The sequence below is a fragment of the Aedes albopictus genome, chromosome 1 (assembly GCF_035046485.1).
Source record: "Aedes albopictus strain Foshan chromosome 1, AalbF5, whole genome shotgun sequence".
Lineage (NCBI taxonomy): Eukaryota > Metazoa > Arthropoda > Insecta > Diptera > Culicidae > Aedes > Aedes albopictus.
In genome coordinates, this window is record NC_085136.1 from 144,222,361 (window position 1) to 144,249,037 (window position 26,677).

At 38.7% G+C, this 26,677-nt stretch overlaps 2 protein-coding genes across 4 annotated transcripts in view; one reads left to right on the forward strand and one right to left on the reverse strand.

Moving 5' to 3' along the window:
• LOC109422772 (uncharacterized) overlaps positions 1 to 26,677 on the reverse strand; it is a 141,298-nt gene that overhangs the window by 20,389 nt on the left and 94,232 nt on the right. The gene's annotated exons all lie outside the window — the stretch shown is intronic.
• LOC109422773 (protein suppressor of forked) lies at positions 14,627 to 17,168 on the forward strand. Its single transcript, XM_019697652.3, has 2 exons — positions 14,627 to 14,771; positions 14,855 to 17,168. The coding sequence occupies exon 2, from the start codon at positions 14,878 to 14,880 to the stop codon at positions 17,038 to 17,040; it is 2,163 nt and encodes a 720-aa protein (XP_019553197.1). The 5' UTR covers positions 14,627 to 14,771; positions 14,855 to 14,877; the 3' UTR covers positions 17,041 to 17,168.

Below are 26,677 nucleotides of genomic sequence, written 5' to 3' on the forward strand. Positions count from 1 at the left end.
CGGCTACAGAGTAATCTCCAGAGATGTTGGAGGGGATCATCAAGGGGCTTCTCCCGCGTCATGATCCTAATTCATGACCTCCTTTCGTAGGACAGCCGGGGACTGGGGCTGGCGATAAGGAAAGGGTAACCAATGTGGAACTGGCGGGAATAGCAAAGTAAGGCCCCAGGTCCGACCGGAGTTCCGAACCTGGCCTTAAAAGTAGTTATTGAAGAGGCTCCCGATATGTTCAGGTCGACTATGTAGAAATTCCTGGACGAAGAAGTTTTCCCAGAAGTATGGAAGAGGTAGAGCCTGGTCGGTAGTCGGTAGTCGATACTGTAGCAAACTGCTGATCGTTCACTCAGTAGCCATCGTCTACCCTCCAGTTCGAACTACTTGTTAGGCCAGGACTACAAAAAGTAACGTCGATAATCGACTCCGCTCCATTCCGACTAAAGGTACTTTTGGCCATTAGCCAAATCGACATCTAGCATGGCCAGTGCCTCTAGCAGGATTTGACACCGATGCATGGTTCATAAAAGCGGCTTCCCAATTCCACGGTCCAGGCATTGAAGTCACTCGCTATTACCACTGACCTTCGACCTGTCAGCACGGTCATCATACAGTTCAACATCTGCATGAACTGCTCGATCGCTGGCATACTGACAAGCTCACCTTGAGCTTCCCTACTTAAACGGACTTGTTAGCGTTCGACACAGGTATCTGTACCAAGGCTACCTGTGTCTATGCCGGGCCCTTCCATAGCCTAACGGCCGCAGTGATCACCTGCACCTCGCAATGTTGCCGCAGTGCCGTGACGAGCTCTTCCGCGTCAATGATCTCGTCTAGAGTTTTTACCTTCAGAGTCGCCTCCGCTGTAAGAGTCCACCATTAAACGATCAAGTCTAGTTTCTACAGCCCTCACCTGGACACCTTCGCAAAGGATTGCTTCCGCCAAACTTTTGTAGGCGGCGTCCTTAGGGAGCGTTCATAAATTATGACACGCTTTTAGGGGGAGAGGGGTTCAGCAAAATGTTACAACCCATACAAAAATTTCATAGGTCTCATACAAAAAGTGTGACATAGGGGGAAGGGGGGCTTGAAAATGGGAAATTTTTGCGTGACGTAATTTATGGACGCTCCCTTACGCTGCTTGTCGAACTTAAGGAGAAACTTTAGATAATACAAATATGGCTGCCACAATGGCCGGCTTGGACCCCTACTCACGTTTTCAAGAGCACCAATACTAAAAAATCGTAAACAAATGCGCTCGATTTGGAAAAGCTGCCTCTTTTTCCGAGTGAGCAAAGCCAGGATAAACAAGTGCGGCTTGATTTGATGCTTCGTTCTTCAGATTTGTGCCTCTAAAGTGTGTATGCAAAATTGCAATGGGATTTCTTGATGTTGAGGTGTGGTTGAGGTTGAGTTTGAGGTCAGGTGTACCTTACCTATACGAGTACGTCTAATGTTACGCACGTCGGCTCCCAGATTCACGAGCTTGGCGTCATTCCTCATCGCCTTCAAGACTTCCGAGTACTTAGACTCCTCAGTCTTGATAACGAGCGCGTCACCCTTCTAAGGATGATCTTCAGCAGTGTGTAGGAAAACGTTACATATTTAGTAACGAAGGATAAACCACGAGCTCGCTGCACGCTACGGTGAACCCAGCATCCAGAGAGGGGCCGAAGCCAGACGGATACGGTGGCCAGGGCGTTGTAAAAATTCCGGAAAACAACTCTACAAAATTGGATTCGCTATGGATCCGATCAGCACAAGAAGCAACACAGAGAGCGGCAGCCACAAACCGAGTATTGTGGTGTACTATTGTTAATTATGTCTTACCTCAAATGTGATGTTGTACAAAGAAATGTATGTATGAGTTGGATACGTAAAGTTCAAAAAAGTGCAACGTAAGAGGGAAGGTATTAGAAAAGGTAATAGGTAAAAGGTAATCAGTAATAGGTAATAGGTAAAAGATAATAGAAACGGTAACCATTAGAACACCAAGTCAGATGAATTTGAGCTCTTCTTTGCAATATTTGATACAGCCTAGCCCAATCCCGGGTAGAGGCTAATGGCAAACAAAGGACAAAATAATAACTGGTTTTGCCATCATATCTCATTTTGCCATTCTTCTGTTATTATGAAAAACTTAAAATGACAAATCAATAGCAAAATATACAATCATAGCAAATCTTGTCATTGATATGTTATTCATGAATAATGCTAAATAACACATCAATAACAAAAATTACTATCATGGTAAAACTTGCAATTTAGCACCTTTTATAATGAATTGTATAAAATATCAAAACAATAACATAATTTACATTCCTAGCTAAATTTGCCATTATTTTGATAATGTGAGCAATTATTTATAAACATTAGGCCCCATAACATATTTTACTCTTAATATACCATTAACTATTATATTGTATATTTCAAGCATAACTTTTCAATTCGACGTATCTCGCAAAAGTGAACAAATCCGGATTCTCAGCTGTGTGTTTGATTCGCAATGGATTCTATTTGATGCACATCAATTTATGTTAATATAGAACTCAAACAATTAAAGAGTATAATTTGTAAAACGACGTATCTATCTACCCTAACAACCCTACGCTGCACAAACGTTCCTAAATAGGAGAAGCCAGAGTAGATCGCGGGGCAACGGCGGCTACGTTCATCAAAGTGAATTTGATTTTTAAGTTCGTTTCGTTTTGAGTTTTTAATTTCCACAAAATAAAACTGTTTTACATTGATTGATGAACTTAAATTTTATTGAAGAAAAAAAAGAAATAGCTCATTTTACCTTTCTTCTGCTACTTTGAAATAATAACTGAATCTACCATTATTTTAAAATTGAATTTGAACAACTAAACCTACCATTATTTTGATCGCCACATAAACAGCTAAATTTGTTCTTATTCTGTTATCAATAACTCAAGAATGTCATATTTTGTTATTCACCGATAACAGTTAATTTAGGTCTTATTTTGTTATCAATATCTCAATAATAACTTATTTTGTTCTTCAATTTTATCCGCATGCTTTACCATTACTTTGTTATTACAATGGCAAAATAAGTTATTTTTAAGTTGTTCTGCTACCAAAATTTTGTTATTATTTTTGTTATTTTAACTCTTATTTCAAACAAACAAATAACACATTTTGCCATTCAAACATTCTGTTTTAATGGTAAAATTTGCCATTCTTTTGCCATTAAGCTCTACCCGGGATGGACGCAGCCAGTAACTGTTGAACATTAACCCAATAAAATTTAATGAGTATTTTAAAATTCATGACCTTGTTAGTGGATGCATCTTGCCATTACCTGAATAAAATCACACACGACCTTCCCTCCTGTACCATGCCAACACAAATCAATGTAATGCAACTGACTCGTGATCATATACTCGAGCGGGGGCGCCAATCGTGATCATCAACCGCCTCCACCAATGATAAACTTTTCAAGTTTCACTTTCACGCGAATCAAACGTTTGGCTTGCCAGAAGTGCATCCTTATGTAGGTAGGGGTAGGCGGGGCAATATGGACACCCTAAGGTTTTTGCCAACTTTACCTGGCAAGATGTCAAAAAAGTTTAGTTTTTTGATACATGTATCCTTTTAAAGTCTATTTAGCATCTATTGCATAAGAATGCTCACGAAGAAAAATTATTTATCCACTTCAAAAAATGTTTTGAAAAATGTTAGTTTTTCATGGCCGTCTTCAAGCATACGGGGTAGAATGGACACCCCCATGGGGCAATATGGACACCATGAGACTTTTGCGAATTTCGTACATTATTTACACCTATAAAGTCATTTCATTACAAAACAACTATTATGGATGAATAATACGCCGAAGTAGTTCATTTTTGTTCAGTTAATTTAAATTCAGGCTGTTTTGGATAAAGTTTCGCTTTTGTCGGCATGTACAGCTGTGCCTAGAACAATTATTTTCCACTGCTGTCGTTTTTTGACCAATTTGTTTCACCCTATGTCTACTATAGTGAACATTTTACCGAAAATATACTGAAATCGAAGAATTTGGTTGGTTTGTGATTTAGGTTATATTTTTCCCTTGCCGCTTCTTTCAAAAAGGTGAGTGTCCATTTTGCCCCGGCAGCAGAAGATATTTCCAAACATGATTTTTGATATAATAAAAAAGAAAATATAAACATGTTAAGCTTGTAAATACAGCAATACTACTTGCATGTGTTTTAGGAATATCAGGTTTTAATCGACCTGCAATAAATTAATCATTAAATCTTATTTTAGATGGTGTGAAAATTATAATTTCCATGCACAAAAAACGGAGGATGCAACTTTTTCGTGTAAAATCAAGTATAATTTTAATTTAGAATGTTTCTTTCCTGAAACTACGTTTTAAGCAAATGGACTGTATTCTCTATTCATAAAAAGTTCAAAAAAGTTCGCATATTTCAAAATATTGAGGGTGTCCATTCTGCCCCGGGTGTCCATATTGCCCCGCCTACCCCTATAGGTAGTTAGGTATGCATCAACCGGCACCAAACCAAGTCACTCGGTCAGAAAATGCCTTACAGCTCGCGGCGGCGTCCTCCATTTGCATATCTACGCTTCTCGCGATCGTGATCACATGCAGTCGCTGCAGTTGCTGCAATAAATGGGACACCAATTTATGTAAATTTATATCAATCCACCTTCTCCAAACGGCAGGCAGGCAGGCGAGCAGGCGTGAAAAGCAAAGACCCATCAAACTCAAACTGGTTTATGCTGTGCCCACTGCTGCTCTTTCCACTTCTAGGTGCCATTCAGGTGCGATTGAATACCTATCTTTTCATGATGCTCTAGAAAATATTTTCACGCATTTATCTGCATACTGCATCTGGAATGGCAGTGGAGATATCTCATCTAAATGTATTACCATTTTAACTTACAGAACCGTTAGAATTACGGCTGTCTTTGAGTTGAATCTGGTAAAAAGGAATTTTTAGATTTTCACCCTTCTTTAGACTCTTCATTAGGAATCAATCCCAAACAATGGGATTCGATACCAGCTCCTTAACGTGAAAGGTATGTCCCCAAATTATTACACCAGGTCCTCTACTATCACAACTACATATCACTCGATGAATGGCCGACCAACAAGGTGAAAACCATTACGTCAAAAGCAACCGATTAGAATCTTTCAATTTGTACCGTCTTAAGGAAGGATATCCCATAGCATACCCAGACAGAACGACTAACTCCACATGTCACGTAGGTATTACGGAACGGTAAGCAAAAGATGGTTATCAAATCCTTCAGAGAACTGCTTCTGTCCTGTCACTCCTCCATTTCCTGTTCGATGCGCAAATAGCAATCGTACGCTTCGTTGAACGTTCCAATTTCGTGATTATCAGTATAAATTGATTTCTCATCTCGCTCGCCGGATGGACGTTGCTGCGAACAGCTTTGGGGGATTGGTACGGTACACATCGAATTCAATTGTAATCACTGAAATTTATATCCGAATCAGTTCACATGAGTTTTGGTCGCTCTTACAATAACATTGAACAAATTGTCTTTCATAGCTTGAAACATGTCCTCAGCAGTTTGAAGTATATCAAGGCTCTCTATTCTTCAACAGAAGATCAACATGTTGTTTAGCCTAATTGGTTAAAGCGCCGGTCTAGTGAATACGAAGTCATGAGTTCGAATCCCATCTTCAGAGCAAATTTATCCCTGAAATTGTCAACCAATCAACATCATTAAACCTGTCCAAAAGTAATCGATCAAAAGAAATCGAAAATTCTCCTGCACCAGTCCTAAAAAAAGCAAGCGAATTTCCACACGTAACAAGAACAGCGAAAATCAAATTATGGACATGGACCATAACATAACCCGGTCTGATCAGTTGTTTTGCCGAAAAGGAAACCCCGCGCCGAGCGTTGTGTGTACAACGTATGCCTAATAAAACGTAACCGGCTGAAGGCCGCCGCCCAAGTTTGTTGTACGATTGTTTCGTATTTATATGCCGGTAATTATGCATGTGTGCTACTGTTGCGTCTGCGGCTGCCTTCTATTTATAGCTAAATAGTGATTCGAGCCTCACACGATGTCCATCATCTGAGTGTATAATTGTTGTTGAACTGAAAATGAGCTTTATGGACAAGCCCCTCTCACTGAATGACTGGTCATGCCGTTGAGGATTTGAATACCTACCATGTGACCGGTATACGAGGGACCGGTTAATTGATAGTAAAAGTGGATAGTTGTACACATATTTTTGGACTGATGACCTTGGTTTGGCGCAACGGTTCTATAGTGTACGGTAACCGTAATTATGGTGTAGGCGAGGAACTGTTTACACCTACATGGTTTGAACCAATCTCTGTTTGGTAGTTCGGCGCCAGGTATTTGAAGTCTTGCACAGGTTCTGTAACCATTGTTTGGGTTATGTTGTTGCTAATAATTTTTAATTCTTAATGATAATTCTTTTCTTTTGCGTAACATTCCAAATGGGACAAAGTCGGCTTCCCAGCTTAGTGTTCTATAAGCACTTTCACAGTTATTACCTGTAAGCTTCCTCTACCAATGGCCATTTTGCATATGTATATCGTGTGGTAGGCACAAAGATATTCTATGGCTAAGGAAAACAAGGAAATTTCCTTTGTTCCGGGATCAACCGGAAATTGAACCCGTCACCATTAGTATGGTCTTGCTGAGTATCCGAGCGCTTACTGAATCGGCTTATATAGGGATTTTAAGGATAATATGGGATCTTCAGAAAATCCTCCAGGACTTCTCCGGGAATATCTCCTTCATGATTTCCTTCATGGACGTCTAGCGGGGTTCCGATAGTGATTGCTTCAGGGATTGTTCCAAGAAATGCTTCAGTAATTGCTCCTACGATTCCTTCGTTTTTTTTTACACATACGTTTGCAAGGATGTATCGACAAATTCCTCAAGAAATTTTCCCATAGCTTCCTCCAGAGATATTTTCAATAATTCCTCTAGGGATTTCACCAGACCCTCCTGGAATGTCTCATGGGATATCTTTAGAGGTTCCTCCAGTGATTGTCTCAGAGCCTTTTTTTTTCAAAGATTCCATCAGGAATTTCTCCAGGGATTTTCAAATAAATTTCATCAGAGATCCTTCAAGGTATTTTTGTAGGTATTCTTTCAGAGTTTTCTTCAGGGATTTCTCCATATATTTTGTCAAGAATTCCGATAGCGAATGCTCCAATAATTCCATCTGAAATTATCCGAAATATTTCTGCAGGAATTTCTTCTAGGAATTATTTCAGAAAACCAGAGATAATTCAAAAAAATAATCCAGAAATTCTTTCAAAATTATGTACAAAAAATCCCCCTAAAGTTCCTCTAGGGATTCCTCCAATTCTTCGAGAATTGCTACAAGAATTCCGCCAATAATTCCTCTAGAAATTCCTTCAGATGTCCAGGAATTCATCTTGAAATTCCTCCGGGATCTCCTTTCTTTTTGAATATACACTCCCGTTCAAAAGTTTGGGGTCACCCCCTCAAAAACATGTCATTTTTTTAGGCCCATATCTCCGCCAATTTGCGTCCGATTTCAAAACCCTAGGTTTCATTCAAAAGATAATAAGTCAAAGAAACTTTGAACATGATTTAAAAGAAACTTTTTCAAAAAATTTTGTATGTAAACTTAACCCAAAGTTGCCAAATTTTCTAAAAAATGAATATAAACTTACGGCAGTGTCGCTGGAAATTGGGTCGACCAAATTTTAAGATGAGAGCGGTAATATTACCCATTTTCAATTAGCTTTCAACTGCTTTTTACAGAACTTAGCTAAAAAATCTAGAAAAAAGTTATTAAGTAAATTAATCCTTGATGTCATCGACCAAAAGTTTGGGGTCACCCCTCAATATGATGTATCGGCCAAAAGTTTGGGGTCACTATCGTAAAACATGGAAAAGTGATTTGTTGATATCTTTGTCATCTTTCATTTAATTTTAATCCTTCTTGGATTATTTGAAACAAAATGAATGATACTTACTGCATAGACATTGAACCACACATATTTGTTAAAATTTACATACTAAAACTTAACGTAAAGTTGCCTCATTTCTTGAAGCGGGGTAAAATGTGCTAACTTAACATAACATTTTTATATACAAAAATCGTTAAATACGTTAAGTTAAAGACATCAAACGTAAATTTAGTTAATTATCTTTGAAATGAGCCAAAAAGAATTAAAATTGAACTATAGATGACGAAGATATCACCAAATCACTTTTCCATGTTTTACGAAAGTGACCCCAAACTTTTGACCGATACATCATATTGAGGGGTGACCCCAAACTTTTGGTCGATGACATTAAGGATTAATTTACTTAATAACTTTTTTTCTAGATTTTTTAGCTAAGTTCTGTAAAAAGCAGTTGAAAGCTAATAGAAAATGGGTCATATTACCGCTCTCATCTTAAAATTTGGTCGACCCAACTTTCAGCGACACTGCCGTAAGTTTATATTCATTTTTTAGAAAATTTGGCAACTTTGGGTTAAGTTTACATACAAATTTTTTTGAAAAAGTTTCTTTTCAATCATGTTCAAAGTTTCTTTGACTTATTATCTTTTGAATGAAACCTAGGGTTTTGAAATCGGACGCAAATTGGCGGAGATATGGGCCTAAAAAAATGACATGTTTTTGAGGGGGTGACCCCAAACTTTTGAACGGGAGTGTATGTCAGCGATTCATACAGGAATTTCTTCAGATGAATTCAAGGATTTTTCCAATGATTCCATTATTTGAGAATTCTCCGGAAATATCTCCAGGAAATTCTTCATGAATTTCTGCAGGGATTCCCTTCAGGAATTCTTTCAGGGGAACTTCGAGTTATATGTAGTTTCAAGGCTTTTACGATAATACCTTCATGGCATGGAAGAAGGATCCTTCTGAGAATACGTAAGGGTAACGTAAGGGTAACCTATTCTCCCAGCCTCCCAGAGGTAAAATTGGTGGAACGAATATTCAGAATAAAACGCTTTATGCCGAGAAAAAAATTTCCTTATTAAGCATGTGGCTCCCATTTTCATCCTACGAAAAACAAAGGATTGAAGCGCTGCACAATGGGAAAAATAGGTATAAAACGCGAATTAAATTCGAATGAATTTTTGACACAAACTGCAAACATCTCTACAGTTTCAGATAAGGGGGGTGCGGCGAATGGCACGATGCTGAAAATCAGTGTATTGGGCCCATTTTACCCCACTCTCTCTCTTTTTTACCTTGTTGAGAAAATCCTGATGTGCAAAATAAATGATTTATTTAATTCGTGTTTGTGTAAAAACTTCCGTAGTATCAAATCGAGCTGTTTTGGCTCACCGTACGGACTTAAAAATTAAATTATCTCCAAATAACCCCGTTATCCTCTATTTCTTTAAACTTTCATATGCATCTTCGCCCGCAGAGAAACCAAATCGGTAAGAGCAGGACCAACCTTAAGTCAAATTGCCGATACTATGAAAATTTAAACACACATATGAGTTTAATAAGTTATTTCTTTTGTACGCCAATCGGGAAGGTTTCCTCAAAAAAGTGAGTGAGCGAAAGAGCGGGGTAAAACGAGCTCAATACACTAATTTCCTGCATCGTGCGGCGAATGACACCCTTCCTATCAGAAACTATAAAGATTTTTGCAGTTTGTGTCAAAAATTCATTCGAATCCATCCACTCCGAGCAGAGATATTGAATTTATTCTCGTTTTATAACTATTTTTCCCACTGTGCGCTGTTTGTTTTGTATCTGACACATTCTACGGGCCCCGTATCATCAATACCAACTTTTCAAAGTTGAGTAATGACATATTTGACATTTTTATCACATTCTACATTACTTTTGTCATCTAAAAATGTATTCGACATGATATTAGTATGACAATAAATATAAATTGAACGACGATTAAGATTAACATTAAAATCGTGATTTTAAGTCTTTTAGGCACACTTTTCATCCAAACTATCGTGTTTTAAACACCAACACACTGATTTTTCAAAAGTATTCCATCATTTGTAGATAAATGAATGTAGATTTTTTAGCAAAAAAAGATTTTTAATCGGAAGACTTTACAACTTTGAAATATGGCTGATCATAGTATGGGTTTTTATTGCGTTGTAACGTCACGAAAAATCAACATTTTTAAATTTTATTCAAATACGGAAAACGTTACAAATATGAATTTTTGTATGCTCTTTGTACTCGAAAAGATCTTTCAAATGAGCTAAAAAAAAAAGAAAATCGGTTCACGGAAGTCTGAGTTTCACCTGGTTGAAGTTTGCGTTGTAACGTCACGAAAAAAAGTTCTGTGGAAAAGACCACATCTTTCTGGCTTGGACGGCTTCTGAATTGGACAAACGTAGTTCTATATTCAAAACAGTTTCGTTCTCGTTGTGTATGAGCTCTTTTTCGAGATATCGTTTATAAATTGCGTACCATTGCCGGCTAATAAACTACGTAGATTTTCGAAGAACGGGGGAGATGGTGTTTGGCCAAAATCTACGATGTAATTGTACTGCAATAATGTAAAAACTTTTAATCGTCATCTAATACCACTCAAACCGAAAATTTCTGTGATATGAGTGGCCAACAGGCGAAACACTGACGAAACTACAAAGTTATTGAGTTGGTCAAAGACTTACAGTTGATGGACAGATTGATTTAAAGTTCCACCAACAGGCGGCGCTAGAGAACTTACAAATTTTAAATTTCATACATCTCAGGATCCCTTTTACATAAAAATACGATTTCTTCGGTAACGTTGTTTGGTAAGTAAAGGACTTGCAGTTTATTTACCAATAGATGTGAGATTTTGCCATGCGGCTATTAAACTGAAAGTCTAGTGATCTACCAAACAACTTTAATGAAGCAACCATCTTTCCAATTAATCACGATCCTAAGATAAGTAAAACTAATAATGTGTATGCCCTCTAGCGCCTCCTAATCATACGACCCATCAATTGAAAGTTCTTGACCAGCCAAACAATTTTGTCGAGGACACCAACTGTCTAAATAGTTAGATCTTGAAATATATGGGATGGATATTACGTCAGTGTTACATCTATTTTTGATATAACATGAATCACCGACAAACAGACGTAACACCTACGAAATTGAAACTCATATATCTCGGGACTCTAATTACTTAAACTTTAGACTTTTAGAATGTTGATGTCTTTGGAAAAGTTGTTTATCTTGTCAAGAATTTTCAGTTTAAAGGCTGTTTGGTTCATGTTTCTAACTGACTAGTGGTAGTTGAAATTTTGAAAAATAATGCACTTCGTATTTATTCAAAAAATATTCAACATGTTGTAACTTCTTATAATGTGCCCAAAGATTTTGCCAAAAAATAGTTGCTCAACTAATCAAAATTTGTTGAAAACTTTTTGGAAAATTCTACTAAACTATTGTAAACTTTTAATAAACGTCGCCCAGTGTGTCTGAATCTCACATCAAATAGTAAATCAGATGAAAGTTTTTGACTTATCAAACAACTTTGCCAAAGACACTAACTCTCTAAGTAATTATGACTCTGACATATATAGGATGGATTTTTTTGTCAGAATTAGGTCTATTTGTCTCTAAAAACATTTTACTTTACACTTCCAAACTAAACATGATTAAAAAAAAAACAATGCGCACGCCCCTTGTGCTGATGTCACTTCACCCAACTAGCGAATCGAATTCGTTGGTTGGGTGGAGGTTGTGGCTCAACGAGCGAGTTCAGACTGTACTTCAAAATACATTGGGTCCATTTGTATGGCAGCAGACACCCAAATAACAACAAATAGAGATACTCGTAATATAATAAGGTGCAACAGACACAATCGTGAAAGAATTATGACGTTAGAGTGAAGAAAAACAAGAGTAGAGCCTGTAGGCCTTGAAGTTCCTAACTCCAGAATAGTTTGGAAAGCCTAGAATATCCCATGAGTGTACCAAAAGCATTATAGATCTGCACTGAGGTTCCATCATCAGTATAGACTACATTCCACGAATATTTTTCATAACTAAAGCATGATACAGTATGTAGATATCACAACCCAAACTTCAAAGTGTATTGGAGACCATTTGTATTTCACGGAATGTCCAACTACCACAATATCAAGTTGCTGATAGCATAGTGAGGTCTAATGGACATCAACGTGACTAAATTTCTTGAACAGAGTGAACACAAACGATGGTAGATGTTTCAGATCTTAATAAAATGAATTCCAGAGTAGTTTGGATGACCTAGATCACCCAAGTCATGTACCGTGAATTTTCTAGGGGTGCTTTGAGGCTTTTTGAGTACCGTAGACTGTGTTCTGTGATCAATCATCGTGCATAAAATTTGGTTGAGAATGTTACATTTGTGTCACAAACTTCGGAGTATTTTGGAGGCCTTAGAATAGCTCTGGGATCAAAACTTCAACAAACTAAGATGGGTAGTAACACATTGCATGTCTAGGATCAGTGAAAACTATTGATGATTAGCAAAACGATGAAATTTGAGCAAAAACATGCAGAATTTATAAAAAATACAAAAAAAAGCCACGTATTTTCGGCTCCTCGCAAAAGGGGGGAGGGTGCAAAGGGGGGAGGTACCATGCATTTCTTAGCACAACTATTCCCCTTGACTATAAAAAAAATCCGGGGTAAAATGTTTTAAAACAAAGAAGATATTGCATTTCTACCAAAAGTAGATCGTCCCGGGTGTTTACGGGTTAATTGAATCAATGACATTGCATAAATTATTGAAACAATGTTTAATTCGACGGCGTGATTAGTTTTATGCTGCAAAATCTAAATATCTGGCGGTGTGAAGTAATGAATATCAACGGTTTAGTCTTTGAAACAATATTAGATGAATATGGGTGGTACTAGGCCGAAGATGGGTACCATTAACCTTCATGAAGGAGTTTTCATACTGCTGATAGCAATAACTTGGCCCTCCGAGCCATTTATCACAAAACGGATTTTTAATAGAATAAAGTTGCTCTTGGAGCAGTAAAAATAAAGCAAGAATATATTCACAAATTCGGACAATTTTGTCTGATTATTCTGATTCAAAAATGATGTGCATTTTCGTGACGTTACAACGCGAGCAGAACCCTGTTTGAAACTGAACGGGCGTTGTAACCTCACGAAATGTAAAAGTCGATTATCCAAAAACGAATCCGAAATGTATATGTTTTATTTCACTGCATTGAAGAACAAACCAATAAATTTCAATGGTGGGAGAAATTTTCAGTTTAAAATAAAAATCCGAGCAAATTTTTCAAGATGTTGGTTGCGCGGTAGAGGGGGTCGAATTCTAGCGCGTTGTAACTTCACGCTACAAATACGCATTTTAAACAAGATTTTCCAATGAAAATTAAATGTTAAATAGGTCAAACCTATCGGAAATTTTACAAGGAATCTAAATATGATATGCGTTGTAACGTCACGAAATGTAAAAGTCGATTATTCAAAAACAAATCCGAAATTTAAATGTTTTATTCCATTGAATTGAAGAACAAACCAATAAATTTCAATGGTGGAAAAAAAATTCAGAATATCATAAAAATCCGAGCAGATTTTTTGAGATGTGGGTAGCGCGTTAGAAAGGGTCGGATTCCAGCGCGTTGTAACGTCACGCTACAAATACGCATTTTGAACACGTTTTTATAATGAAAACTAAATGTTCAATAGGTCAAATATATCAGAAATTTTACAAGGAATCCGAATATCAAAAAATATTTTGCGGTTTACGCTCGTTTTCATGAGTTATAGAGGAAAATCTGACTACGAATGCGTCAAAACGTTGTAACGTCACGGTAGAATGTGTCATCTAATTTTTGTATTTTAGGTAGAAGCGAGCAGCACCCATAAAAAAAAACAATTACTGATTACTGAGATTACTGATGGCACACATGCCCTATATCTATAAGAAAATATTTGAGGGTGGCCATTCTGCCCCGGGTGTGCATACTGTCCCGCCTTCCCCCTAATATATACACTCAGCCAAACAACCTTAAGTCTTCCATAAGGCCCAACTTATGAAACGGCCTTTAAATAATTCATAATGATTCGGATGAATTTCATAAGGTCACTCTATGACGTAAAATCGTCTCACAGCTTGGCTTTTATTCATGTTTAGCAACATGGTATTCTCAAGCGTCGGTAGCCGTGTGGATTAGGATTTTTTTGTTCTTTTAATAAGTCTATCTTATGAAATTTGTCATAGCAAGCACGATCAATTTTTATAAGGTTTTCTTATGTCATCCATAAGAATTAGTTATAGCAAATTTTCGTAAGATATTTCGATGAATTTCGCTAGTTTTTTTCGTTGAGTATACAAGACAATAATTCAGTACATAATACTATTCAGGTTTTTGTCGCACGATTTCACACGCTCGTATCACTGTGCAGTGCAATGCTGCAACATCTCTCACTAGATGCAACATCCATATCACCGTCGTCACCACCGACACCGACGACGGCGGCGCCGACCAAACACAACGTTGGTGGTGTTACGGGCGTTACTTCCAATCTCCACACCGCAAGTGCTCTACCAACACACATCCACCTTTTTGTTATCTCTCGATCGTTCTGTTTACGTTCGTGAAGCAAACGCTGCCAGCGTATCGCGCACACACTTTCATAAAACTTCGAAAGCAAAATGGCTACCTTCCGTTGTAGCTACCTTGTCCCCTGAACGTCAAAGGCGTGTGTTGTGTCAGAAATTCGTGTCAAAATTAGACAAGTTGTCAGAGGAGTGCTTACGCCGGATCAAATTTTTTATTTGACTTCGGAAAAAAGGTAAATTCTAGTTGAAATACCGGTGCAAATCGAACCATTTTAGTGAGAAGTGAAAGATTAATCAGTGTCAATTGTCGTTTCAGTGGAAAAATCAAGCTGGAGTGAGATGGCACAATGGAAAGATCAGCTAAAGTTCGACATCGAGTGGGGGCACGAGCGGCTGGTGCGGGCCCAGCAAACGGTGGAGGTTCGCCCGTTCGATGTGGAATCATGGTCGGTGATGATCCGGGAGGGCCAAAGCCGGCACATTAATGAGGTGCGTACGCTGTACGAGTCGCTGGTTAGCGTTTTCCCGACCACGGCTCGTTACTGGAAGATTTACATCGAGCAGGAGATGAAGTACCGGAACTATGAGCGGGTGGAGAAGCTCTTCCAGCGGTGTTTGGTGAAAATATTGAACATCGACTTGTGGAAGTTGTATCTGACCTACGTGAAGGAGACGAAGGCCGGGTTGAGTACGCACAAGGAAAAACTGGCTCAGGCGTACGATTTTGCGCTGGAGAAGATTGGTATGGATTTGCACTCGTACTCGATTTGGCAGGATTATATTTCGTTTTTGAAGAGTGTAGAGGCGATTGGGAGCTATGCGGAAAATCAGAAGATAACAGCGGTGCGTAAAGTTTATCAGAAAGCGGTAATTACGCCGATTATCGGTATAGAACACTTGTGGAAGGAATATATTGCTTTCGAGCAGAACATAAATCCAATTATTTCGGAAAAGATGAGTTTGGAGAGGTCACGAGATTATATGAATGCTCGCCGAGTTGCGAAAGAGCTGGAAATAGTAACGAAGGGACTGAATCGAAATTTGCCAGCAGTACCACCTACGGGGACGAAAGAGGAGTTGAAACAGGTGGAACTGTGGAAGAAGTATATTAATTTTGAAAAATCAAATCCCTTGAGAAGTGAGGACACTGCGTTGGTAACTCGCCGAGTGATGTTTGCCACTGAGCAGTGCTTGCTGGTTCTGACTCATCATCCGGCAGTTTGGCATCAAGCTGCACAGTATCTGGATCAAAGTTCGAAACAGCTCATAGACAAGGGCGATTTGAACGCTGCAAAAGTGTTTGCGGATGAAGCTGCCAACATTTTGGAAAGGGCTATCAACAGTGTCCTAAGTCGGAACGCGCTTCTATATTTCGCATATGCTGATTTCGAGGAAGGAAGACTGAAGTACGAAAAAGTACATCAAATGTACAATAAATTCCTTTCAATTTCGGATATCGATCCGACCTTAGCCTACATTCAATACATGAAGTTTGCCCGGCGTGCCGAAGGAATCATTTCAGCTAGAGCCATCTTCAAGAAAGCCCGCGAAGATGTCCGATCCACTTATCATGTCTTCGTTGCTGCGGCGCTTATGGAGTATTACTGCACCAAGGACAAGGACATTGCATTCCGTATATTCGAGTTGGGGCTCAAAAGATTCGGCGGAAGTCCTGAATACGTCATGTGTTATATCGATTATCTCTCGCACTTAAACGAAGATAACAACACCAGAGTCCTGTTTGAACGAGTTCTATCATCCGGCGGGTTAACACCTCAGCTATCGGTAGAAGTGTGGAACCGGTTCTTGGAATTTGAGTCAAACATAGGCGATTTGTCCAGTATCGTGAAAGTTGAACGCCGAAGAAGTGCTGTCTTGGAAAAACTCAAAGAATTCGAAGGCAAGGAAACAGCCCAACTGGTCGATCGCTACAAGTTCCTCAATCTCTACCCATGTTCATCGGCGGAACTTAAATCCATCGGTTACACTGAAACCGACGGGATTCTGAACCCAATCTCCACGAAACACGCAGCTCCAGTCGAAGCTCCGGAGCAGCCACACAAAATTCCACGTCCGGACTTTGCACAAATGATTCCATACAAGCCGAAGCCGAATGCCTACCCAGGAGAACACCCGTTGGACGGTGGTGCCTTCCCGCAACCTCCGGCCCTGGCAGCCCTCTGCTCAATGCTCCCACCGCCAATCTGCTTCCACGGTCCGTTCGTCTCCGTAGACAAGCTGCAGGACCTATTCAGTCGTATAGTTCTTCCGGACGTTGCCCCCACTCCGATTGCCGGCGAGAACGGCAATAGCATCAAATTATTTGACCTGGCCAAGGCGGTGCACTGGATTGTGGATGACAGCACCTACTCGGGCGAGGGCGGACTGAAGCGGCGCCGAATGGCACCCGGTGGAGACGATAGTGACGAAGAAACTGCCCTTCCTGCGCCACCGGTTAACGATGTCTATCGTTTGCGACAACAGAAGAGATTCAACCGATAAACAGGTTGAGCTATACGCGCGAGGAACCGTATTACTCAGCATTGAATGATTAGTCATAAGTCTATTTTTTTTTTTTTGCAACACATAAGTATATGTATATGGAACAGAATAATGAACGAATAAATTGACTACATATTGTAATGGAAAACAAGTTGTTTTAGTTTGTTATATTAGCAATTGGAAGAAAAAAACATAAATTGTGGAATGTCTAACTTCAGTTATAAGGGAGGGAGAGGTCTAGTAGAGATAGATCATAACTAGTGCATAGGTAGTTGTCTCGGAAATAATTACATTGTCTAGTATTGGATCTGGCCAAAGTCTACGATCAATACTAATATTGAAAATTTTGTATTGAGAGAAGTCTGTGGGGTTGAGCCCTGGGCAAAGGCACAACCTTGTGATCAGCTTGATTGCTGTCAGGTCTCGGGGCTTAAATGTAGCTTTACTCTACAGCAGCGTTTGACAAATTATGGGTCGCGGCCCACTAGTGGGTCGCGAGCTGATTTATGGTGGGTCGCGAAGGTTTGGGCGATATTGTAATAAATATATCAATTAACTTATTTATGTCAAAGGATATTATTAGCCCTAATCAGGGCTGCAATTTTTCGACAGGTTTTTATGATAGCGATATTTAGCTTTTTTATTTTCTCTGTTTTGGTTTTCCTCTCATTGTTGCTTTCCGATCAGCAACACGGGAGCGAATTGTAATAGCTACTCACACTCGTCTCAAGAGCACACACTCACACTGTCTCAAGAGCAACAGATTTTGGGTTGCTGAATCCGAATCCGAGCTCAGATTTTCTCCAGCACGTTACAATTTTGAGCTATACCTCACTTTATAGGGCAAAATGTGCGATTTTGGGCTTTTTTGATTGCAAGCCATTTAGCATGGAAATATTTTTTTTAAGCAATCGAAAGGTTTATTGGTCAATTAACATCTAAATTAACAACTCATGCAAAATATTTCGTTATACCAAATCGAATTTGATAGTTTTAAGCGATTAATATTAAAAATGATATTTCCCATACAAGTCACCCTCCAAAAGTTGCATGCAAGTTTACATACTAACATAAAATGCTTAAATCTCTCAAATTTGATTTGGTAAAACGAAATATTTTGCATGAGTCGCTAATTTAGATGTTAATTGACCGCTTTACCTTTTAAAAGCTTAAAAAAATTTCATTGCTTAATGGCTTGCAGTCAGAAAAGCCCAAAATCACATATTTTGCCCTATAAATTGAGGTATAGCTCAGAATTGTGGCGTGTTGGAGCAAATCTAAGCCCAGATTCGGATTCAGCGGCCCAAAATCTGTCAGAGACATACATGTTTGCTTTTGAGACAAAAAAATGTTGCGCTGTGTAATTTAACTCTGAAAACTGAATTTAATGAATTTAAGGTCAAAGGCCTCGTTGGTACAGATCAAAAATGTTGCAAAAAACTGCAAAAAATGTTGAATAGAATATATCAACGTTACACAACTTTACTCTCGCGACTCTTAGGTATGGTAAGAAATTTCCTGACGTTCTCCGATTTTCCAGGTTTCTTCAGGTAGTCGAAGCTCTGTTTATGTTCTATAAGCTCTTCCATAGTTATTAAATGAGAGCTTCGTCAACCAATAGTCATTTTGTATTTGTATATTGTGTAGTAGGCTCGAAGATACTATATGCCCAAAGAAGTTTCCTTCATAAACAATTCCTGGGCCGACCGGGAATCGAACCTGTCATCCTTTTTTTTTATTCTTAATCACTTAACCTAATTTACAGCTCTATTGTCCACTGGGGCACTACGTGAGCAATTTCAATTGACAGCTGCACTTACATTTTGTACAGCGCCTAGATTCTATTCTACTTTATCGAACTGGTTGCCTTTCTGCTGCTTTCATTTTTTCTACTTTATACCTAGTAGAATGATGAGCACAAGGATGATGATGGATGGCCGTTGTTTCTTTCCAGTCCGATTGGGGGTCTATTATGAGTAGCAGTTCGCCGATGTCCAGATATCCGGGTCCGTTTGAGCCATGGGGCTCAGAAGAGGGTCAGTGTCAGTCGCTCTCGGGAGAAGAGCAACTGACGAAAAATTGCCGGGGCTGGGAATCAAACCCATGACCATCCGCATATGAAGCGAACGTGTGACCAACTACGCCACGGGCCCCGGCAACCTGTCATTCTTAGCATGGTCTTTGGCAAAATTCGCGCGTTTACCGCTTTGGTTATACAAACACGGAAGTTGTTCATCGACTTAATTTACAACAAGAAAAACAGAACATGGTTACTGAAGCATTTGAAGGGCTTGAGATTTTAATGTCCTCCATAAGGAATGAACTGTCTGCTATTAACAAGGCCAGCAGTCTACCTGGTAGCGTATCAGCAATAAAAAATCATGTCACTAACAGTGCTTGACCTAGCGACACTAAAATCCAACGAGTGTATGACAAAATCGTTACAATCCGTAACGACTGAATTATCAACGGAGCTACGCAGTAATAGCATATGCGAAATAAATCAACTGCAATTGGATATGGCGGCCACAAGTTCAATGTCCACAAACCCAAATCTGTTTGTTGATATTGTGGACGAATTAAAAGCTTGGTCAGCTAGATACATGGCCCCTATAAGTACTGAACATAATTCACCGTCATCAATCGAGTCATGCTCTAGTTTAGAAGCCGAGCTTAATAGTGTACTTCAAAATCAGAATGACAAAATAAACGAAAAAAAAGTAGTTCATAAAAAGGTAGTTCAAAAGGAAATTCAACACCGCAACTGTGTTATGAATCATACCAAGCAAAATTATCTTCCACCTGATCGAGAACTGCTCGCAGCGGCCAAGCATTAATTTTCACGGGATACTTTGAACTTTCATCACCCGGAACGTCCCACTAATTCGCGACATTAACCTCCAGACTGCCAACCCAGTCAACCAGTAATTGTATAAGATGTTGCATACGATGATAAAGTGGAGGCCATATGCGTGCATGCCTCCATTTAATCGCATGTAAAATGTACGCATATCGCCTCCACTTTAACATCTTATGCAGCATCTCATATGATCACTGGTTGACTGGGAACCAACTATCCGGTTATAGAATTTCGAAAGGGGGAAACTTTAAATCCCTATTCGGACATCCATTGTCATCAAAGCTGCGTTCCCACTAACTCAACCAATTGGATGGTACCGGGGTACCCGTCGACTTCAAACGCATCGTGTGAATCGTGCGGGTGTACAAGGAACTCGAGTTTTCAACGCAAATGAAGTAAATGACGAAGATGAGACAAATCGCACATCTCAAGAACAAGAGGAGGTATCTTTTTCAAGTAATTTAAATTTTCCAAGAATATGTTCACAACTTCTACAAAAGAAAACAGAAATTTTAGTATATTGTCAAAACTTCAATCGCATGAAAAGTGCATCTAAGATTAAAGAGATCCACAATAGAATTCTAACAAGTCCTTTCTCAATAATTCTGGGAACGGAAAGCAGTTGGGATGCAACTATTAAGAGCGAAGAACTATTTGCAAACAACTACAATGTTTTAAGAGATGACCGTGATTGTCAAATATCTGAGAAGAAGTCAGGTGGCGGTGTCTTAGTCGCTGTATCAGCAGACTTAAATGCAGATATTATAAAAATCACAAAATTTAAAGAGTTCGAGCATGTATGGGTTAAAGTTCGCATAGCTGACGAAACACATGTTTTTGTTTCTGTGTACTTCCCCCCAGAAAATGCTCGTAAAATCATATTTGAAAAGTTTTATCAAACTGCTCAACATATCATTAGCACTTTTCCTCCCGAAATTAAAATACACATTTATGGTGACTTCAATCAACGTGATATTGATTTCTTCCCAGATATTGACAATGAGAGTATCCTGCTTCCAATTGTTGGTGAAAACGAAGCTTTGCAATTCATATGTGATACATCAGCAAGCTTGGGTCTAAATTATATTAACCATGTGAAAAACCAGAATAATTGTTATTTGGATCTTTTAATGACGAACACTGATGAAGACTTTTGCGTAGTAGAATCACTCACACCTTTATGGAAAAATGAATCTCATCATACCGCAATTGAATATTCTTTATTCATCCATGAACACAACAGACCCGAAAATTGTGATTTTGAAGAGGTTCATGATTATCAATCAGCTAATTACGAAAATATAAATAGAAAAATGAGTCAAGTAGACTGGCAGCATATTTTGAGGAATGAAGAAAATGTTGAAACTGCCGTTGACACTTTTTACAAAATACTATTTGAAATAACACACGATGAAATACCTGTAATAAAAAGAAGACGGCACCGTAGCTCAAAACATCCCATCTGGTTTACCAATGAAATTAAAAATCTAAAGAATCGTAAGCAAAAAGCCCATAAAGCGTACAAAAAACATAAAAGTAATGAATATTTGACTAACTATTTGAATATTTGTGATCAATTAAACCTCGCCATCGATATCGCATCTGAGGATTACAATGCAAAAACTGAACGAGAAATAAAGTCATGCCCAAAAAACTTCTTTAATTATGTAAAAACAAAATTGAAATCAGACAACTTTCCATCGGAAATGCATCTTGATGAAAAATCTGGCGACAACTCCGAAATAATTTGCAATCTCTTTGCTACTTTTTTTCAAGATGTTTACACCACTTTTTCGGAGGAGGACCGGGACCGTGAATATTTTTTATTTCTTCCGGAATTTTCAAAACACATACAAATGACCCAAATTAAAGTACAAGACATTATGGATACACTTAAAAGTCTAGATGTTTCTAAAAGTGCAGGTCCTGACAGGATTCCACGTGTCTTTTTAAAATCTCTATCAGCGGAACTAACCATCCCGTTATTTTGGCTATTAGCGACATATTGCGCTGCAATCTGGTGTATTTCCGAAAACATGGAAAAGCTATTTCTTAGTACCTATTTTTAAAAGCGATAAGAAATCTGACATACGTAATTATCGTGGAATAGCTATTATCTCTTGCATTCCAAAGTTTTCGAAGCAATAGTTAATAAAACTTTATTTCATATGGTGAAGAACAGAATAACTAATAATCAACATGGGTTTTCCAAAGGACGCTCAACATGTACAAACTTACTCGAATTCGTAATTTTTTTTTCTTAACTGCAATGGATAACGGTAAACGCGTAGAAGCCCTCTACACAGACTTCAGTAAAGCATTTGACCGCATTGATATACCAATGTTACTGTTCAAATTAGAAAAAATAGGATTCGTGGCCCATATAGCCGAGGCGGTAAACGCACGGGTATTCAGCATGATCATGCTGAGGGTGACGGGTTCGATTCCCGCTCGGTCCAGGATCTTTTCGTAAAGGAAATTTCCTTGACTTCCTTGGGCATAGAGTATCTTCATGCCTGCCACACGATATACACATGCAAAATGGTCATTGGCAGAGGAAGCTCTCAGTTAAAAACTGTGGAAGTGCTCATTGAACACTAAGCTGAGAAGCAGGCTTTGTCCCAGTGAGGACGTTACGCCAAGAAGAGAGAGAGGATTCGAACGAAGTCTTCTAAAATGGGTAGAGTCATATCTAACTAGCAGACAACAAATTGTTAAATTCAAAGGGGCAAAATCAAAACCAATTCACGTTACAACAGGAGTTCCTCAAGGATCTCATTTAGGCCCCTTACTGTTCATTTTGTACGTTAACGATATTGGCTTTATCCTTAAACATGTAAAAGTCCTCATATATGCCGATAACATGAAACTCTACTTAGAAATATTAAACGATGAAGATGTGAACATTTTCCAAAATGAAATTAATATATTTTATGATTGGTGCATCAAGAGTCTACTACAACCAAATGTAAAAAAAAAATGCAACTCTATAGAGTTAAGCAGAAAACGTAGTACATACAATAGGACTATTTTTCTAGGAAATCAATCTGTGGAAAGATGTACAAGAATAAGAGATTTAGGAGTGTTTTTAGATTCCAAACTAACATTCATAGACCACTATAATACAATTATCAATAGAGCAAACAACATGTTGGATTTTATTAAACGGTTTAGTTATAATTTTTATGATCCATATACTATAAAAACGTTATATATCGCCTATGTGTGTTCAATTTTAGAATACTGTAGTATAGTTTGGTCACCGTTTTCAGTAACACATGAAACCCGTATAGAGTCAATTCAAAAACAGTTTTTACTTTTTGCACTCCGCAAACTAGGCTGGACAAGGTTGCCTCTCCCATCCTATAAAGCACGATGTATGCTCATTAATATTCAAACACTTAAGCAACGCCGAGAATTTGCAATGTTATCGTTTGTTAATGATATGGTTTCGCAGCGTATTGACTCGATGGAACTTTTATCAAAATTAAACTTTTATGCTTCTTCTAGACTACTACGGAAACGTAGCATTTTTTCCACCAACCATCATCATAATGATTACGCAAAATTTGGCCCTTTAAACCGAATTATGTCTATATACAATAAACATTGCCAAACCATAGACTTTACAATGACAAAAACAGAACTGAAAAAAACAATTTATGTTAAATCGTAATATAAATTAGTTTAAGTAAAAACAATATATAATAAGCTTAGGTTTAAAATGTAACCAAAACGGACTACTTCTGATTGACGTCAATAAATAAATAAATAAATAAATAAATAAATAAATAAATAAATAAATAAATAAATAAATAAATAAATAAATAAATAAATAAATAAATATATGACGTCATGTACACAATTCTAATAAGACCGTTGGTCCTTAACCCTAAAAGAGATACCTGGGGTCCATTGGACCCCAGGCGCCTTTCAGAGCTCGTCTTTAATGGAACACACTCAGCGAGGTGACGAAACTGAGGCCATGAAGGTATCCATTTTAGGGTTAAGGGCATGAGACTTGAGCTATGTTTCAAGAGGATTTGCAAGTACTAGGGGTGCCAAGGACGATTTTTGGCGGTGTTCCAGGAGGACGGTGCTACGCTGGCGACCCTAGCAATCAGAACATTGGACAAGATGGGTTAACCAGATGCAGTTGTACTGATTCGTATGAAAAGGTGTATGAATTCAATATACAATGTAGTAACTAGTTATCGAACTACTTTTCATTTTCAAACCTTTTATGAGTATCATACTATCATTGTCAAGTCATTGTTTCCAACACTTGTTTCTACAGTAGGTAGTAGTAGTAGCAGTGAACTATTTCCTACAGCTCAAAAATGCTTTACTGGCTATGTTGAGCAAAACATAGCCTCTCGTGGTGTAGGCCATGTTTGAAACCGTATTTTTAGAGCTGGTGCGTAACATCATCACGCGGGAGCGTAACCAGCAGAAGCGCTACCCTGGCTGTGTAGCAGTGAAAGGAAAAACACCATACTTCAAAACAAAAGGAAAACCCGTGCTATGGCACGACCGAGAAGCATGCACGGCAAAAAGACATTTTATGCAATCTCAAGCATCCATTTTCACTATGTATAGAAAGGCCAGCAGACCTCCCCATTCATGTGCGCAGCCAGCCAGGCCGGGCTACACCAGAGCGTAGCGGTTCGTTATTGTTAATGATCAACCAAGTGCGATCTTGGGGACTTGAATTTGGAGATGAATGACGGAAACGCGACGACGACGACGAACGAAGATGAAGATTACACTCAGTTTTAGCACCTCGTTTTTTTTTTCGCTGGGTACTAGGTTTGCTGAAGTTGGCTACCGTGTTTGAATTTAAAACTGTTTTTGGTTATAATTTTACGGCTATGGCACAAGCGTAGCGAAATGGAACAAAATTTGATTTTGAGTGTCGAGTACCTGCCCCGGCGAGATTGGGGCTGCTTCTCCAGAGCCAGAAGAGCGCGTCGCAAAGTAAGATATTCGTTTCAGGGAAGTGAGATATAGGAACACGGATGGTCGAAACAAAAACAATGAATTATAAGATTTTCAACGCAACCGGTAAGCTGCGCAGTGCGGTAATACACGCCGCATTATTGTAAGTAGATTAAATGGCAGATGTGAACGTGAATGTAACCAAAACCAAACAGCGAGTTGTAGTAGGTAGATATGTATGTACTGTGCTGTTATGCAACTCAACATCATCACCGAGAAAGCTTAACTAGGTCATAATTCATAATTAAGATTTTTAGGACAGACACATGCAGTCGATGTGGCAGGCGCATGGGTATTAGTATGGGACAAACATCAAATTCTCGCTCCAGTTGACTTTTTCGATCCCATTTAGGTCCCATATGAACTGTACAAAATTTCAGCGCAATCGGTGAAACTATAATTTAGCGCAAGCGGTTCAAAGTTTACATAGGATTTACTATGGAAAAAGTTACACTTTCAGATAAAAATTCCCAGAGGTCGCCCCTTGTCTCGTTAAATTAAAATCAATCAACGCTTCTTGTAGAAAAATCATTTATGAAACTTTCCTTCGAAGACCGTAAAAAAATTAGATGCTTGTGGAAAAAGTTATTAATTTATTACCGATTAGTGATGCAACGAACGGCTTTTTGTTTTGTTTTATAAGCAGCACTGCTGCTGCCGCTGCTGCATGGGGTGGCGGGTGGCATCACCACCCCCAGAAACAGCAGCAGCTACATGGGGGGGGTAGCGTGTTTGATCACGACAATCCGTTTGCTGCATCTTTCTCGATTCGCTTCAGCAAAGAGGAGTGAATATGAATGGAGTGAGGCGAATATACCGATCCTTGGCTCGCCATGTGCAAAGAACGAGAATGAAATTTCACGGCTGTTCGAGCCCGTATGAAGTTGATCATCAATATTAACTCCTTTTATGTATCAGCCAAGATACCTGTGTAGTGTCGGTAGCGATTGTCTCAATTGGCTAAGAGTCCACTAACAGGTGACCCCTAATTCATGATGTGATGCGGTTATATGCTTACCGTACCTAGGAATGAATGGCTAGGGTGCTCTAATAAAAACCTTACAGCTAACGGAGCCTGTACAGTATCAGTACATTCACAGTATTTTGCCGTTACTGTGCTAACCTGAGCAATGGTGCAGTGTACCTTCTGTTTCTCCGAGACAATCAGCTGCCCTTCTTTAGTCTCAAACTTGAGGCTAAATAAGGGCGGGACTATGAAGATATTGTTAATTCGTTTAAATTTTCACCTATACGGTTTTGCATTATGCGATTTACATAGTGTATTCTGTATATCCTCGTCCTTGGCGTTTTCCAAACGATTCCGATCTGATTTTATTGCTGATGTTTTTTGTTGTGCTGTACAAGTGTATAACTTTGTGTACAACTCAAGCGGCCTTAGCCCAAGAAACTTACTTTCGTAAGAGGAATTTCTATCTAGGGAACCTTGTGAACCCCGTGTGTGCTGCTTTCAGTAAAAATGAAATAGCAAACTCGCGTGTCATGACGCGAGTCTGTGTGCTTGTCAACAACGCAATCGTTGTTACACTCATCTCTAAACTAACCAGCAGATATGTATGTGCTATCATAATTGATGTTTCTGTTGGAAATCTTCGCTAATTGTTGACAGTGATGCTAATGCTCACCATATCATCTAGGGCAGCTCATACATTAACTTGAGAATCTCAGTTTGATGGAATACCTAAGAAGTAGTACAGATCTCGGATAATTAACATAGGCAACCGCCCAACCTTCATGGTATCTGCTAGAGAGGAAATCATA